General features: G+C 43.4%; 3 protein-coding genes across 4 annotated transcripts; all 3 read left to right on the plus strand.

The window, feature by feature from the left end:
- The first annotated feature begins 1,256 nt into the window (after window positions 1–1,256).
- Window positions 1,257–2,967, plus strand: hoxa11a (homeobox A11a). Of its 2 annotated transcripts, XM_076755057.1 has the most exons (3): window positions 1,257–1,927; window positions 2,028–2,034; window positions 2,743–2,967. In XM_076755057.1, the coding sequence occupies exons 1-3, from the start codon at window positions 1,257–1,259 to the stop codon at window positions 2,965–2,967; spliced, it is 903 nt and encodes a 300-aa protein (XP_076611172.1). The 2 variants fall into 2 exon arrangements, with proteins under 2 accessions (XP_076611172.1, XP_076611173.1); XM_076755058.1 differs by lacking the exon at window positions 2,028–2,034 and having other exon boundaries at window positions 1,257–1,923; window positions 2,735–2,967.
- Window positions 2,968–8,836: 5,869 nt separating this feature from the next.
- On the plus strand, window positions 8,837–10,986 carry LOC143335608 (homeobox protein Hox-A10-like). The gene is made up of 2 exons (XM_076755153.1): window positions 8,837–9,704; window positions 10,712–10,986. Exons 1-2 carry the CDS (start codon window positions 8,837–8,839, stop codon window positions 10,984–10,986), a joined length of 1,143 nt encoding a protein of 380 aa, XP_076611268.1.
- A 4,364-nt stretch (window positions 10,987–15,350) lies between these two features.
- hoxa9a (homeobox A9a) lies at window positions 15,351–16,538 on the plus strand. The gene is made up of 2 exons (XM_076755059.1): window positions 15,351–15,903; window positions 16,297–16,538. Exons 1-2 carry the CDS (start codon window positions 15,351–15,353, stop codon window positions 16,536–16,538), a joined length of 795 nt encoding a protein of 264 aa, XP_076611174.1.
- Window positions 16,539–17,699: the final 1,161 nt, after the last annotated feature.

The following is a 17,699-nucleotide window of genomic DNA, read 5'->3' on the forward strand; positions in this document are numbered from 1 at the left end:
ATTTCAAAGAGCTTGTAACATTTGACTATTGACGCAGACTGTTTGAATTGTTATAGGCGTCAGTTCTTGCGCGTTTTCCTCGGTAAGCCTGCGGTCTTTTCTGAGAAGTCTGTCTGGGTTTCTTCTGTTGTAACTCCCAAGTTAATATAAACTATTACAATAATAGCACGTATCTATTTACGTATCTAAGTATTGCAATTAGATACTTGTATATTGGTGTCAGGTTTCACGCACCACCAAAATTTCCTTGTCTGTGTTTACCTTAAATTTGTATTCTGTCCCCGTTAAAATCTTTACACCGTCTCCTCTATTTATTTCGTCAAAATGTCAGATTAGTCTTTGCTATACTGGTATACAACACAAGACTGTGGTCAGTTGAAACATAGCCGCTACTTTGAACATGACCCTGATAACCAAATGCCCACTGGGCCAAATGCTATGTTGTAAAACCACCAAATGATGATGACTAAGACATTTCTAAAAGCAGACTTTAGAGATGAGCTGCTTGTCTCTTTCCTCCAATACAAGTCCATGTTATCTATGCACAGTAATGCCGGTTTAATGTTACTCTTTGGTAAGAACCGGACAAGTTACTCTCTAGATTCCTATTGTTCTTCACGCATTGCACGCACAATGCAAAAACAAGGAAAACTAGAAAAGCTTAAAATACGCGCTATTATTTTCCCAGGACAGATTAAGCGCGGAGAAGCACAGAACATCTGGGAAATTGATATTGATATTTTGGTTAAAGCTTCGACTGAAATCCTTCTTCTCTTGGTTAAAAACCGGCATCAAATTATAGTTTTTTCTTCCTCTGACTTCGTTGCATGTCAAGGAATTCATTTCTAAACCGACATGGCGATAAACCACCAATGTCAAGCTTTAGGACATAGAGCAGTCATGTCTCTTACACTCCTACACACACTCTTTCTCTTTCCTACACACACACACACACACACACACACACACACACACACACACACACACACACACACACACGCGTGCACGCACGCTCAAGCACGCACGCACGTACACACACACAGGCTGAAAATCTGTCAATTTCTGCCATGTGGTCACGTGACCTCCTCCTCCGTGGAGTGGATGGAGATGGCTCTCCACGTCAGCTTACGTCTCCAAATTTCTGCTTAGCGAACCTGCTTCAAAGAGGCAGGAGGCACGGCGCTTCAGAGCCATGTTCAGGGCGGTTATAGAGGAATCAAACCCCAACATAGAGTTATAGTGGAGGGTGAACTACGATGATGGATTTTGACGAAAGGGTCCCCGTCGGATCGAACATGTATTTGCCCAGTTGCACTTATTACGTCTCGGCGGGGGCTGATTTCTCCGGTCTTCCCTCGTTTTTATCCCAGACCCCGTCCACCCGCCCCATGACATATTCCTACTCCTCTAACCTGCCGCAAGTCCAACCCGTCAGAGAGGTGACGTTCAGGGACTATGCAGCCATTGACGCGTCCGGTAAATGGCCGCACCGGGGGAACTTGCCCCAGTGCTACCCCAACGCGGAGGACATGGTGCACCGGGACTGTCTATCGGCGCAAACGGCCGTCGTAGGGGACATGTTCGGTAAAAACAGCCCGGCAGCCGCGGCCGCCGCGTACCACCACCACCACCACCACCACCACACGAGCGCCGGCTCAGCTTCCACCAATTTCTACGGGAACGTGGGCAGAAATGGCGTGCTGCCACAAGCCTTCGACCAGTTTTACGAGACGGCGTACGGGAACGCGTCGGAGAGTTCTTCCACAAATGGCTACTCAGGAGACAAAACCCCGACCAAGCAGCCCAACTCTGCGCCGGAGGACGCACCGTCGTGCAGGGATACCGAGGCGAAGGAGCCGCGGGAGGAGACGAGCAGCCCGGAGTTATCTTCCGGCAACAATGAGGAGAAATCCAGCAGCAGCAGTACGTATTAAAGTCAGCGCCTTGGTTATGAGAGAAAGTTTGCAATCTTGCGCGCTGCTGTTAAAAATTTTATATGCTGTTTTATAAGCATATAAGGTTTATAGAGGGCCTGTAGACCCCCCACCCCCAACAAAACTTTGTTATAAACTGCAGGATCACGTGTTTGGAATTGAAATTGGCCGTGAAAGACATCAGGCCGGTGATTTTTCTATAACACTCCCTGACGTTTCCAAAAAGCATCCAGTTATGAATGTGAATTCCTATGCAGACCTGCGTCCAGTCCATGTATTATAAAAGCGCTTGTTTCACGGTTTCTTAACGTTAAAAGAGCGCTTGCATGTAATGAGGGTGGTGCCTCTGGTTTAAGGCTTAGCACACAGGAGCTCTTGTGTTAAAGCTATCATGGACTCTCGTGTTCCCATTTGTACATTTGCCCCTTTATACGTTCTATAAAACCAATATTTTCATATAAACTGTCTAATGCAAGCCAGTCTCCTGTTCCTGTAGCTGGTAGCTGCTTAGATTTCAAAGTGAGCTTGTTGTTTTCATTTGCTGGAGAAGGTCAAAGCCCAAGTGTATTGTCTAGCGATCCCATGGTTTGGTCATCTTTCCAGTGTAATATAACATCGCTATATATGACACTTGAAATACTGTAATGGGAAATATGTTATTAATGCTTCATGTAGAGGAAATCCGCTCACGTGTAATCTGGGCAACATCCAAGGCGTATAAATCTATTTGGAACATAGTCACGGCTAATTTGAAATGTTGATATTTTCTGTGACCTGTATTCTCTTTTTGTGCCTTCCAGATGGACAGAGGACCCGCAAGAAAAGGTGCCCGTATTCCAAATATCAGATCAGAGAACTTGAACGAGAATTCTTTTTCAGTGTGTACATAAACAAGGAGAAACGCATGCAACTGTCTCGGATGCTCAACCTCACCGACCGACAAGTCAAGATCTGGTTTCAGAACCGCCGCATGAAGGAAAAGAAACTGAACAGAGATAGATTACAATATTACACGTCTAATCCTCTGCTTTAGGGCTAAGAACAGCACCGCCACAGCTCTCAAAGTCCCCCTCTGCTGCGGGACTGACTGCGTTTACAGACACACTGACTCTCCGGCTGTGACTCTCCCGGTGTACATTGTGTACCACAATGGCCGCAACAGCAACGACAACACCGCTCAATGGTTAATTTCAAGTTCGAGGACAACAGTATCCCGTGATCTGGAGAACATAAAGAGTGAGCATGAATCAAGACAGTCTGCTGATTTCGCCCTCCAGACTCTGATTTGGGAAAATTTAGAAATGGATTTGTGCGCTCGCCAAGGCCCATGTTAATATTATTGTGACTCGCAGGATGCCACTTTTATTTTCTTTTCAGACCGGCAAAAAAAGAAAAAAAAAAAAAAAAAGGGAAAAAAGAAAAAAAAAAGAACAGTCACCAATTGACTGACTCGGTGTATTTTGTAATCAAAAGATTTATTTTACCTTTTCTTTGTTCTGTTTTTTAAAATCAGAAAAGTCGTGAATTTAGGATGAGGGCGAATATGTGACTTTATATTGGTGTGACCAAATAATGAGTCCGAACGGATGAGAATGTAACGTGTTTCTGTTTTGTGTGCTTATTTATTTTGTAGCCACTTGTTTACTATCTCCTTTAAATGGCTAGCCAAGTCAAAGTCCATTATTACAGGCGGGCTATTGGGATTCCGTGTTGAGTCTAGGCTGACCTCAAAACGAGCTTTTGTCGTTCTTTCTGGAGCCTGCAGAATGAGGGCTATGAGTATTTATATTTTGCGTATCTTTCAGTTCCCAAATACATGTTGTCCTTTTGATTTTTGGAGACTATCAGTCGAGTTTTGATAATGCAGGCCAAACCAGAGAGATAAGCTTGTCTACTGGATCCGTGTGGAGTTGCACTGAGGTACACGCCCAACACATTCACACAGGTATATATGCAGCGGGCCTCTTCGGTCTCATATTGATACGCATAACAGAATATTTTTCTCATGACTCGCGATCCTTTGGTACTTGCAATTTAAAGAGGATAAAAAAAAAAAAGCTACGTTTTCAAGTGTGCTGTCAGGGCAAGGCTGGTCAGGGTCATCGCATTGAATCAATTGCTTGGTATGCCCAAACTATTGTGTATTCTACTATATTTCCAAATAAAAAAAACAAAACAAATGAAAAGATTATTGAACAAAAAAAAAAATCTACTTCTGCGTGGTCATTGTTCTTGTTTTTTCACGAGATTTTCTTTTTGAAAACGCACATCTGTGACGCATTCGGTGAATAAAAAAGGGAAACGTTTTACGCACGAAAGATCCGCATTTAACTCACGCTTACAATTGAATTATCACAAGTTAGTGTCCTGGTATATAGCAAGTAATTAAAAAACACTGAAGTGAAGCACATCTGAGGGCTCAGATGCAAATAGTGAGCCGTCCAAAAGAGGCACAACCACACACACACACACACACACACACACACACACACACACACACACACACACACACACACACACACAGTTTTAGTTTTTAGAATAAAACGTGACAAAGTGACAAATTCAATGATAAAGCTGATGATTCTTGCTAAATGTTATCAGTTAATCTTTTAATCTTTGTATGTTGTGTGGGTTCAATTACAGATGAACTACAGAGACTTGTCCTTGCGCTTTCATTGTGTTTGTGGTAGTGTGTTTTTCAATCATTCTCAACCACGTCTGGACATATTCTGACCCATACAAGATATTTTACAACTCTTGCATCCCATCTGAAAGAAATCTTTGTTACTGAACCAGCGTGGATAGCGTGCAGGCCCATCTTTATTTCTATCCACCACATTTTACTGCCAAACATTCAGCTACATTTCAGCATGCTCACTTTGTTTTCCATTAGTTTTTCACTATCTCCTTCTCTCTGTGTGTGGTATGTGTGTGGAACCTGTCCTTTCGCTGATTGGTTTTGGAAACACTCTTCCAACAGCAGCCTCCTTTGGCGAGGGTCGCCATATTTGCTGTTGTTATCACTGTGTTTATGGGAGCTAGCCACAGCGCATTGGCGTTCATATATGACAGTCAAAAGGGCCATAAACGCGGGGAGAGAGGCTGAAGTTTATGGTTGCCTCTCTCTGCCATAGTCCGGCCTTGCCTTGCGCATCCTTTACTGCGCTCTGGAATTCCGTCCCTAATTACGGGACATCCTCCCCGTTGCCGCAGCAACGCGGCCATAAAAGCTGTCTGAGAGTCTGGGGCATTTGTACAATTGGAGTGCAGTGCAATAAACCGTCTGAGACCCAAGGTTATTAACTGTGTTTCCAAGGAGGCGAGAGCAACGACAGGGAGAGGACGGATAGGAGAAGCCTCCGCTTGCTTGCTGCATCGACTTCATTTGAGAGGTTTTTCCCCCTCGTGTGGTTTACCCACCTCGAATCAGTTTAGTGGCGGACGGTTGCACTCGGGATTAGACTCTCCTCTACCACCGGGCGGCGCCATTGGGACCAATGTCATGGCCGTGGACCTTTTCGTCTCCAAGCTCACCTCGAATGCACGCAGGTAAAAGCTGCTGTTAAACGGGCTGGAGCTTGAATAGCTCACACTTTGGCAAGACCAGATCTTCTGTATCCTCAGCCCATAGATTCTTCTGTTGCATGTATGGCCTGCTAGTTACAAATAGGGGGGGCCTTTTTTCGTTTAGTTTCCACATTTCTCTCTGGTGCTCACTGGGCCGTGCGGTAGAGAAAGTCTTCCTGGGGGCCCTAATAAGGCAACACATCTGTGCCAAGGCTTCATGCTGCATATGCTATTCATTTTGCTGAGCTTGAGCTTTTTAATGGTTGAAGTATAGCATGGCCGGCTTGTACCTGGAGAGATCTGCAACTCTGTCCCGTTTCACCAACAAATGTTTTGGATTTGAAGGGGGCGGGACGAGTCTGCTTTAATTATAAAAAAAATGGATACAGTTAGTATCTAACGATGCAACAGTAAGCAGTGAGCGCTGGATGCAAAACAAATGATTTCCTTTTCCAGATGGTACTCATGCTAATGGAGCTCATCTTAAATCACAGCAGCTGGCTTTGTATGCTCATTCTTCTTGGTCGTCTTCCTCTTCAAAGAAATCCACTAACGACATTTGACGTCTTTCCAAAACACATCACTCTCTGTACGTGCCAAGTGCACAAAAGCTCCTATTAGAAAATTGTCGATTTGATTGTGATAGGGCAGCAATCGCGTCTCCCTTTCCTTCCTGTCATGGACTCAGAGCTGCACTAGCAGGCTATCAGTGTCAGTCCAAGTGGCGAGTGGCTGCTCTGGACCTTAATGTGTGTGGACCGAGTCTCTTTCTCCTTTGTCTCTCGTGAAAAATAAATGCTTCCGCTGGATGTAATAAAACGCCGCATTATTGTTCATAACTGCACTCGGGACGAACATGATACGACTGAAACGGCCTCTTCGGCCACGATTATATGGGCCGGATCAAAGCCAGTGGTCAGAGTAAACTGTTTTGAGGAAATAATAGCCGGGCAGCTGTGAAAATGAAGATTTAATAGCTACAATTAATAACTGTAACACAAAGATATCGATAGGCTCCCGTGCCAGTACAACATCATGAACTGTGTAGGCCAAAACAATTTAATACTGGGCACACATAATTAATTGACGTATTTAGTTTCCTTACTGGCTCATGTGTCCCATAAGGACCAGGTCGCTGTGGGGAAGAGAATACATGGTTTGGATCTAATGCTGTTAGTTTGTCCGTATTTAATTGGTTAACATGAATTATTTTATGGTTTTTGGGGGAAGTTACCAAACAGGCGCAAATGCTCGGCGCGCGGCCTTTGTCTTGTCTGCAGAAAATGTTCTTTAGTTTATGCATTTCTGTACTATATCATTTTGCTTTTGAAATAGACTATTGCACTATATTCATACACACATAAATAACTGTCAACCAACTTGCAGTCATTTAAGTAATTTGAAATATGTGCGTTTTGAGCAGGAGAGAGTGACAAATGTCCACCGTCGACGCGCTAAAAAACTAAGCCAGTGTACATAAATGAGCTGTCAGTGACGGGAGCGTTTGAAAACCTAAATGGGCTCAATTTATGAATTTCTCCCAAGTTTGCTCATTTCAGTACAACAGGCTGCAAACAAACCCGGGGGGCTAGCGGCCACCTGGGCCTGGTAATGGCAAAGCTGGCCGAGATTAACTTCAACCTGGAAAGACCATAGAGTGCACATGGCCAAGGACACTACGAGATGGAAGGAGAGTTTTATTGTGGCCCTTATTGCCCCAAATTGGACCGACAGGATGACTTGTATGTGCAGCCTCTATGCCTGCTTTGCTGTAGCACGTTGCGCCTGTTCGCTCACAACGTCGTGATCAATTTCTTGGCAGTTTAACAAATTAGAATTTTTATGCTGAGCACAGATTGCATTTTTCGTGTTTATAAGAAAGGCAGGTACACACCGTGGACAACAAGATTCCATTTTAGTTCCGACAGGAAAGTACAAGCAGGTTTAACCGTTTGCTAGTGTTGTGCGTAATGGGCACAGCTGAACTCGTTTCCATATCCCAAATCAGTTAAAAATAACAAAACAAAAACAACCAAACAAAAAACAGAACTAATACCATTATTAAAACAAATCCTAATTTCAAATACATGTATGAAATAGCCTAGATTTTCATCTTTTAATGTGAAATGTAAAATAAGTTATATTGTATATCGTTAAGAGAAAACCACCGCCTAATAGGCTCTAATAGAGGAAGTTACTGTATATGCTGTTACATACGGTATTTGAAGAATTCATTTTTCTAAAAGATGCAGTAATTCGTCAGATACTAAGCCATTAATTTGTTGTGTAAAGGTATTTTTTGTAGTTACTGTAACTTGTATTGTTGGTAATTGCTAGTGACAGAAAACCGGCTCCCCGTTGTTTGCACTCGGGGATAGCTTTGTTAATTAATTTTACATAATTCAATATTAGTCCAACATTTCAGTCTTTAGGTGCACGCCAAGAGAGTTCAACGAGGTAAACTTGATATTTACTACTTCCGAGACGTTCCCTGTGGAAAAATAGAAGAACATCTAAAAAAGCAAAGTTGTGTGGTTGATATTGCTCATTCTATCTGCAGCCAGCATTAGTCTTCACAACGCAACGGCTTCTTGCTAAGCCATTTCGCTAAAGGCGAAATCTCCCTACAGTTAGAAACATTTTAGTACCCATTGCTTCTTATTGCATGCCTTTGTTGGCGGGTTCTGCAGCCACGTACTTTGAAATTAGATTTTACACCTTAAGGCCACCTCTCCGTAACATATACTTGTGTTTTAGTGTGACTGTAAGGAGAAGGGGTTTTATTTTCTCTTCCACGACTTTCACCTGAGTTCTGTATCAGTTTGTGGGACTGAGATTGTATAAATCTGATCCTTCTGACTGTGTTGCACATATTGAGTTTCGTGGTAACATTTGATTTGTAGAAAGGGGGACATCAGTGCTGGTGTTTTTTATTTTTTTTTATTTTATTTATTTTTTTTACAGTTGAGATGTGATTTCGAGCGTCTTTCTAGAATCCGTGCATGAAATGTTTCTTCTCCTTTTGTATATTTTTTTCTTTTTCTTTTTCTTTTTTCTTTTTTTTTTTTTTAAATATGCGTTTTTAAAGTTTGTTCCGTGGGACCTCGCCCCTTCTACGGGGCAATGGTGGTGCATTAAGGCGAGGTGAGGGAACACACTGATTACTGTGCTGTCTCCTCTCTCTACCTCAGCTCCATGATGGATACCGCTCCGGCTGCTACGTAGTCGCGGAGTGGGAGGGACTGCCCGTCTTCCAGCATTTCCATTGGTTTTACAGTCCGCACGGCGGAGAGGGGGGGTGCCTCTAATCATATCCAGCATGTTTTGCACAAGAAATGTCAGCCAGAAAGGGCTATCTTCTTCCCTCGCCAAAATACACCACAATAATGTCATGTTCGGACACTCCGTCAGGAAATGCGTTTTTAGTGGATTCTCTGATCAGTGGCCGCCCCGAGAGCGGCGGAGGTCACTACACGGGGAGCGCGGTGTGCGTGCCCCATAGCACCGCCACAGAAGTGCCTTACGGACTACACAACTATGGATACTTCCCAGGTATGGGTAAGCGCAGCGATGTGGGTCCCCAAAACATGGTTTCCGCCTCAGGCGCGTACATGTCCAGCATGGAGATGTGGATGGACGCGCAGAGGTCATGTCGAATGGACCAAGAGCACCCAGTGGGTCCCCAGGTCGCGCCCTGCTCGTTCCCGCAGAACATTAAGGAAGAGAGCACCTACTGTCTGTATGAACAGTCGAAGTGCCCTAAAGCCTCCACCGCAGAAGATCTTACATACTCGAGATTAACGTCAACCGGCCTCGGCTCCAGTTCTTGTACAGTTACCGATGGCGGCGGCGGCAGCGGGGGCTCAGTGCCCGTGCCGGGCTACTTCCGCTTGTCTCAGACGCACGCACATTCTCATAAACTTTACAACACCAACGGCCCCCAGCCGAACCCTTCCCATTCTCATTTTGGCCTACACCCCACTGCTCCTGCTCGCTTCCACACACCACCAACCTCGACTTCTGCTCCAGCCACGGCGCATGAAGGGAGGAACACCGAGGAGCCCGTGTCCTCGGGAAACGCCGACCTGCAGCCTCACGCTGCACCGGGTACCGAGGAGGCACGCGACTCCTCGGATGCGGAAGACTCCTCAGCTGAGGAGACAGAAGAACACGACAAAGAGAGGCCAGCAAAAGCCACTAAAGGTAATCTCAGTTCGTCATAGGTGTGGTCCCGCACTGTTTTGAATGCATGCAAAGCAGGTAGTGTGAGGTTTTTTAATGGCACCTTTAATGGCACTTTCATTTGACTGATTAAACTGCAGTGGTAAGTCAACACACGAGCAGGAAAACGTTTCATTTACACTTACATTTACATTTTGTCTCTACGTCTAATAATCCAAGTTTTTATTCTGGAAATGTATTAGAATAATGTATGTGTGTATGATTACGCGAGGAAATATTATGCGTAAAATTAAGAAAAACCTGCCAGGGTTTATGGGGCAAAGCTAGATCAGGTTTAATTAAAGAATCCTAAAGAAATATGGGAAATAAAGGAATTATTCTCGTATGTAATCATACAATATAGTACGTTTTGAATAACTATAGCTTTTATTTATTTTGCGCGCTGCGTAAAAATATACTTGAACATGGGCCTACATGTATGAGTGTAAGCCTGTATATTTTTTCCTGTGCTTTCATGTGTTTGTATTCATTCACTCTTTATGATAAAAAGATGTTTTTGTTCCACTGGACTATTGGTGCACAATGTTATATGCAGCATTACGTGACATTTTCTCTCTATTGCTGGCCTTTCAGCTCCAAATCTACTGAACAAAGAAGCCAGACATTACGCATAACACACGCATACACACGCATACACACACACACACACACACACACACACACACACACACACAAATGTCACTGTAATGTGTGTATACTAATAAAAATAAACACTCCTCGAACTCTCCATTTCTGACACACACACACACACACACACACACACACACACACACACAAATGTCACCGTAATGTGCGTATACCCATAAACATAAACACACTCCTCGATACAACTCTCCATTTCTGACACACACACACACACACACACACACACACACACACACACACACACACACACACACACACACACACACACACACCAGCTCCTCATGTTGCAGTGCGTAAAACCATGTATCTGCCATTTTCTTTAGGAGACACAAAAAGCGAAAACACGGCCAACTGGCTGACAGCAAAAAGCGGCCGGAAGAAACGCTGCCCGTACACCAAGCACCAGACACTGGAGCTGGAGAAGGAGTTCCTCTTCAACATGTACCTGACCCGAGAGCGCCGCCTAGAGATCAGTAAAAGCGTCCACCTGACGGACAGACAGGTTAAAATCTGGTTCCAGAACCGCAGGATGAAACTGAAGAAAATGACGCGGGAAAACAGGATCCGGGAGCTCACCTCCAACTACGGATTTTCGTGATGAACGAGGTGATCACGTTGAATTCGAAGAAAATTGGTGCGAATCAATGACGTCCACTCTTTCTCGCCACTTCGGCCACATAATGACTCATTTCACTGTTGGGCACAACTTCCTTTTATTTCCAGAGGTTTTAAAGTCAGCGCATCGACCTCTGTGAGCTACTGAGAAAAGAAAAGGAGAACACATTGAATGTTATGGGTTCTATTTGATTGTTTTCTGATGTCGTGTTTTTGTAATGTCGACCTGTTTCTGTCACCCCTGTCGTATAGTTGGGTAGTGTAAGTGGAGTTAAATTAATTTTAAGAAAGTGCCCTGGAAGGTGGCTTAAATCGTCCCCTTTCATCCTCATTGCTCCTTTAGAAATTTAATGAAACAAATATCAATTTATTTTATTTTAATTGGAAATGCATGGTATAAAGTTATCCTACATTTTTTTAAAGCAATTTTAAACCACCCTGGAATATAATGCCCATGTATCACCAAGGGAAGAATAATTCACCTGTGAGCGTTAGAGTAGTCCATGATATAGGCCTCTTCTATGTATGAGCTAAATGTATACGTTGAGTCTTCATTCACATTGAGGACGTTTACATGAACGCGGCGTGCAAAGTGAAGGAGGAACGTTTTTATTGTATATTTCTGTGTACATATGACATATTGTGTTTTTGTGTAATGCTTAATAAATTATCAGCTCGCATTGAGGAGTAGCTGCTTGCATTTTTGTACTGTGGGTTTATTTATGTACTTTTTGAGCCAAAGTGTACTCAACAGAAGCAGAAAAGGGGGCTTTGTCTGAAATTCAAAATCCAAAATGATATGGGCTCCCTCAATGGCGGTTCTGTAGTTCTTTTTTCCCCCTTTTTTTGCGAACAAGCTTAGAAATGTTTCTAGAGGCTAATGTAATGGCCATCGGAAATAATTAAGATATTAGGCTATAAGCCGTCTAGCTGCATGCCCAGCCGGCTATTGTAGAGTTTTATGACTGGCTGGTATATGAGCTTTCTCCCTCTCCTCTAAGAGCAGCTTCAGTCGTGGGAGAGCCTTTCAGACGGAGAGGAGGCCCGGCACTCAGCTAGAAATCTGAACTGTACAGATACACTGTGGATAAAACATTACCTCCTGCTTTAGTTTGGGAATACTGGGATTAACATTTCCGGGATGGGGTAAGTCCATTTATCATTGTGCATTTGTCCATTTTGCGCCCTTGTGGCAGCGGCTCTATAGTGTATACAATACAGCTGTACTTTCTCAATACAGACCTTTTTTTGGACACTTGATGACGGGACCACGGCGCATTATGAATTGGCTTGTGTTTCACTTGAGGCCCGGATCGACTGTCGAGTGGTTTAGGTAGTTTCATGTTGTTGGGGTCCATTTCTAACTCTGCAACATGAAACTGTCTTAATTGCCCCAGTTACACACATCGAACCGAAAGGAAAGCAAATCGGGGACTTAAAGATGATGGGATTTGATGAAAATTGTGGAGAGGTGTTATGGAAGCGTGTTCTAACCCCCCCTGTCTTATAAATCGAGGAGGGTCGGGGGGTTGACTGGTTGTTGTGCATATTCGTAACCTGTCTCTTGTAATGTTTTCTTCAGAGTTCTCCGCTTGTGTTACGCCGTTGAAATGAGACCGAGCGGGCATGTGTGCTGAATTTAAACGTGATCAAAGCCAAGCTGCGCTATGCGTCGTGGACTTGGGATTAAGGGTAAATCCGCGAGTGTTTTCCGTGAGTAGTAGTGACGCAGACACGCCAGACAAGGCCTCGGTTACGACCACTGCAGTGGAGGGGAAGGGGAAGGTGAATGGGGCAACAGCGACCTCCGTGGGCAATGAGACCGGATGCTTCCGCTGCGCAATAGTGGCTCAGACAAAAGGAGGGGAAGGGCTTTATGGCGATATTTAGATCCGCCAGACAGGCTGTTATCTGCAGAGGCAAAAGAAGTGAATAGCCCCTGCGGTAAACTGGGTGAAAAAACACCCTGATTTAGGTTTACAGCCTGAGAGCCATTGGCATAGTGGCGTCTTTTCCTGCTCTGAAGGTGTTTGTCTATTCTAACTTTTAGTGCACAAATAGGCGCACAGCCGCTCCTTTCCCCCCTCGGCTTGTTTGAAGTCTGTTGACCAAATAATGCGCAAGTACCAGTGAGGTGATAGCTTGGAACTAAAATGCACATTATGGACAGCTTGTGCGTTTTCCCCCCCCCTCTGTGCTCCTCTTCTAAATGCAATAGTAAGAGTATTCCTGCGTGTTGAATTGCCTGTGGCCTTGTGGGGTGTTGGCCAAGCTCTACGTTTATTTGCTGGTAATAAATAAAACACGCAGCGTAATGTGTGAGGACTCAAGGTTGCTGCTTTGTGGACGTGATCTGCAATGTGAGCTGAGATTTAGGATATTATGGATGCGCACAAGGCCACCACATTCAGTCCAATCCGCGCTAGCTTTAAGTTATTTCTTTCTGTAATACGCACACATTCTCAATATACTGTGAATTTTGTGATCCTTCAATGTATTTTCTGCAAAATACGTTTTGTGCTCATTGAAACTTGACGAATTTGGACAAACCCCCAATTCGATTTGTATCAATTTCTTTTCACGTCAACACATCCAACGCGGAATTTTCTTAGTGTTTATCAATTAATTAAGTTTATTTATTTGTTACATTTTACAGTCTCAATCACTCCTTGTATATTAAACGTACCGTTGTATTTGCCACTCCTCGCACCATTTCATTTTAAAAGGAGGAAACCACAGGCACCACATTAAGCATATTTTTAGCCCTATTTAAGTGTAACGATACACCGAGGCACACGCTGCAAACAGGCGTTCGAGTTAATTTGTTGATGGCAGTGATGATAGCGGCGTATAGAGGCCCATACAAGTGATAACGGCGGTGTAAATAATCAACGGGTTAGACGGCAGGTTTAGCACGGGGAAACCGGGGTCCGCCATCAGTTTGTTATTTGGGAAATATTTAATAAATATTTGTCTATCTGCTTCAATTCAGTGAGCGAATAATACATACAAACAAGATTTATTCAGCTTCATTTGCGCGTTTCAATCTGCTATTGTGGGATTTTTTTTATTTATTTTTTAAATTTATTTTCTATTTCTGCCGTCATTTGGTAACGCACCTATTAGTTTCTATTTCACAACGTGCAGTCACTAAATGTTAGTTTTATTTTATTTGTTAAATGCTCTTAGACCGCAGTTATAGCCGAAAACAGAAATGAACTAACTAAAGTGCAACTAACAAAACAAAGTTGGAAATAAACTCAACCTTGTTGTTAATCTGTTTACAAGAATTTTCAAAATAAAATATTTTTCAATCTGCAGAAATATCCTCATGTTTATTGATTTCTTTGTCAACTATGAGAGTAGCAGTCCCATATTATCCTCGTTAAATCTGTGCGTATGATATTAAGTGGATTACTGGATGTTAGAGATGTAGCTTCAAAATATTCGTCGTGAAATCTCTACATGATGAGAAATGTCCATGTCTACATCACGGAATGTGGTTATTGTAGAAAAATAAGACCATAACGCATTATACGTATATTCTTAACTATCTTGTCTTTCTAAATGTTAACGTGAAAATAAATTAATCTAAGGTAAGATGGGACCCGCATCTCGTTTGGTGTGTCATTTTTGTCTGTAAAATATGTTAAATGCTTGAAGCAAAAAAAAAAGAACATATGCGGACATTGGAAGATGTCTGATAGAGCCGAAAAAGAGCAAAATAATAAAGAGTGTAATCTGTAGTTGTGAATTTGAGGTGCACACGTTGTTTCAGCTTGGAGCGGCTACGTTTCTTTAATACGGTGGTGGTTAAAATATGTTTTGGTGAGCAGCAATGGTAGGGTGCTTACGTGTCCTATAAAGTAGCTCGTAAAATAAGGTTTCCAAAAACATACTGTATCGTTTTGGATAACCAAGAAGGGGTTTTCACAGCAGCAGTAGGGTAACATGCTGTAAATGGCTTTTTTATTCAGTCATTCATATTTTCCGTTTTACAGATAGCAGATCTAACTCATACCTTGATAATTCTTAGCTTTAAAACTAGAGGTTGTTATAGGAGAGCGGGTGAGTATTTAATGACCAAAGGGATTGATTTATCCTTTATTGTTCAGCCTTTATGATCACGTGTGTCTGCTACCCAATGGCATGGCAGCCTGACTCCTCACTACTAGCCCACTGTAGTTCTCTGTGGGGCCAAGTTGCTACTTGATTTCTCCACATTGTTATTTTGTGAGGCTGGGTTTACTGCGTGTGTATGTGTGTGTGTGGTGTGTGTGCGCGCGTTTTGCTTTTGCATGTATCTGTTGTATGACTGCGTACATGTGAACGTACAATTTTTCTGCCATGTCGACATCCGGAACACTGACTAGTTACTACGTCGATTCCCTCATTCTGCCCGAGAGCGAGGAGCTCTCTGCGCCGAGATACCCCTCCGGTCCTGGGCTCCAGCACGCAAGACAGTCCGCCTCCATCGGCGACCACAGCGAGCTCGGAACCTGCACCTTCCCGTCCAAACCGCCAGTATTCGGGCCGTCATGGAGCCACGTTCCAGCTCAGTTCCCAGGCACCGTCTCCTCTGTGTATCATCACCACTATGGGCATCCCCAAGGCCCGGTCAGTGCAGATACAGATACCCGCTATCAGTCGTGGCTGCTGGAGCCCATGTCCGGTTCCCTGCCCATGGCCGGATTACCGACGACCCATCACTACGGAATCAAACCGGAGGGTCTGGGGACGCGAGCTGACGGTGCGCTGCCCAGCTCCCACACGGCGCTGCTGCTCTCTGATTACGCCAACGGGACGGTGGCGACGGCATCACCGGTGGAAAAGGACGTACAGTCCGGCCAGGCAGGGGACATGAGCGGGGAATCTGAGGAGAAACCGGGCCTCGATCCAAGTAAGTCGCTGCAGTCCTGTTTGTTTATACCCTACTATTTATACCGCATAAAGCTGTGAGGATTGGGGTACGTGATGGGGGTGCGCGTCTGAACAGATGCCATTCTGAACGTGCCATTTCCTTATGGGGACTGTTAATGGCCCAGCTCCCATTGCTATATTAGATAACCTTTGCAGCTTTTAAAGTGAAAGTGAGCACGAGAAAGAAATAGGGGGAAGTTGAATTTGGATGCGTTTACATGCGTAGACTATGTTTCTCATCTATCTCTCTATATATGAGAATATATAACTTTTTTTTTCTTTTTTTTTTTTCTTCTTTTTTTTTAATGAGTGATGTTTGTTTCTACATCTGGTCACTCGGTACCGGGCCCTCACACCACCCCACTCTTTCCAGATAACCCAGTGTCCAACTGGCTCCACGCGAGTGCCACGAGAAAAAAGCGCTGTCCGTACACCAAACACCAGATCCTGGAGCTGGAGAAAGAGTTCCTCTTTAACACCTACCTGACCAGGGACCGTAGGTACGAGGTGGCGAGGCTGTTAAACCTCACCGAGAGACAGGTTAAAATCTGGTTCCAGAACCGCAGGATGAAGATGAAGAAATTTAATAAAGACGGCGCACCGAAAGATGAGTGACTGAAGCGTAGATTCACAGTATTTAGGCTGTTAGCGAGCTTTGTGTGCGGGAGCTCTTAACTCTGCTGGACCTTGTTTTTAAAACTTCATTGTCTTATTGTTCTATATAACAGAAGCTACTAGGCTTATTTGTCTTGTTAAAAAAAAAAAAAAGCATGTTGGGCTTCAGTTTGATGCGACTACCTTTATAGCCTATTGCACAATTTTAACAGTGCCCACTGTTTTTATTTTTAAATGTATTCTTTTCTTATGTTGATTTAACATAATACCTCGTTCTGTGTATTAGTTGGCCTGGTCCCTGTGCTTGTTTGTGTATGGATGTTTCTAGCTGTGTGTGTTCTGGTTTGTAGCTCTATTTGTTGTCTGTCTCAGAGTCACCTGAGCGTATAGTTTGTAAAATGTATGACTTTTATCGTTGTTTCTCCCTCACTGCTAGAACTATGATGACCATGAGTTTGAATCTCACATTGGAGCCGTAGAAAACAGACAGATCGCGTTTTGAAGTAGGTGCATAAATCTCAGAAAGCCTCTTCAGAAAATGCTATAGGCTAAAACTAAATTATAAGATGTTATGGGCGCTATATTACATGACACGATTGACTACCTATGTCTTTCAACTACCTACAATAACCCTTTTTTTTTTTTTTTCGATGACGGATTAGAGTAGGTTTGCTTGCATTAGATGCTTAACTATGAATTTCAGGGAGTAACATTTTGAAAGTATAACGTTTGTTAGTGGGAGAAAATTAAAATAAACACTGTAGGCTACTTATTGAATACCTCACGGTCTGCTGACCGTCTGACTTTTGGTTCACAAATGTAATTTGTACTTTATTTATTAAATAAAACAAATTATATCTGCGAATGCATGCACGTTACGTTCTTATTTCATTCTAGCCTCACTCCGAAATGAATTACAGTCTGTGCTGTCATGATGTCTGAATTCACGAATTTTTGCTGCACAAAATGTCTTTATTGGTGCGAAAAATATGGCGGTTCCTGCTGTCAACTTGACACACACACACACACACACGCGCGCACACACACACACGTGCACAAAAGTACATATGAAAATATACAGATATAATTTGATATTTGACCGTCGCACAAATTAACACATGTTGACATGTTTTTGTCAATATTTTCATGCATTTCAATTTT

This window comes from Chaetodon auriga, chromosome 17 (genome assembly GCF_051107435.1).
Source record: "Chaetodon auriga isolate fChaAug3 chromosome 17, fChaAug3.hap1, whole genome shotgun sequence".
Classification (NCBI taxonomy): Eukaryota; Metazoa; Chordata; class Actinopteri; order Chaetodontiformes; family Chaetodontidae; genus Chaetodon; species Chaetodon auriga.

Excerpts from the sequence above, each read along its gene's own strand:
- LOC143335608 (XM_076755153.1), top strand. The coding sequence starts at position 8,837 with ATGTCAGCCAGAAAGGGCTATCTTCTTCCCTCGCCAAAATACACCACA. Across the intron at positions 9,705-10,711 it reads GCCAGCAAAAGCCACTAAAG|GAGACACAAAAAGCGAAAAC; the intron begins GTAATCTCAGTT and ends CATTTTCTTTAG.
- hoxa9a (XM_076755059.1), top strand. The coding sequence starts at position 15,351 with ATGTCGACATCCGGAACACTGACTAGTTACTACGTCGATTCCCTCATT. Across the intron at positions 15,904-16,296 it reads GAAACCGGGCCTCGATCCAA|ATAACCCAGTGTCCAACTGG; the intron begins GTAAGTCGCTGC and ends CACTCTTTCCAG.
- hoxa11a (XM_076755057.1), top strand. The coding sequence starts at position 1,257 with ATGATGGATTTTGACGAAAGGGTCCCCGTCGGATCGAACATGTATTTG.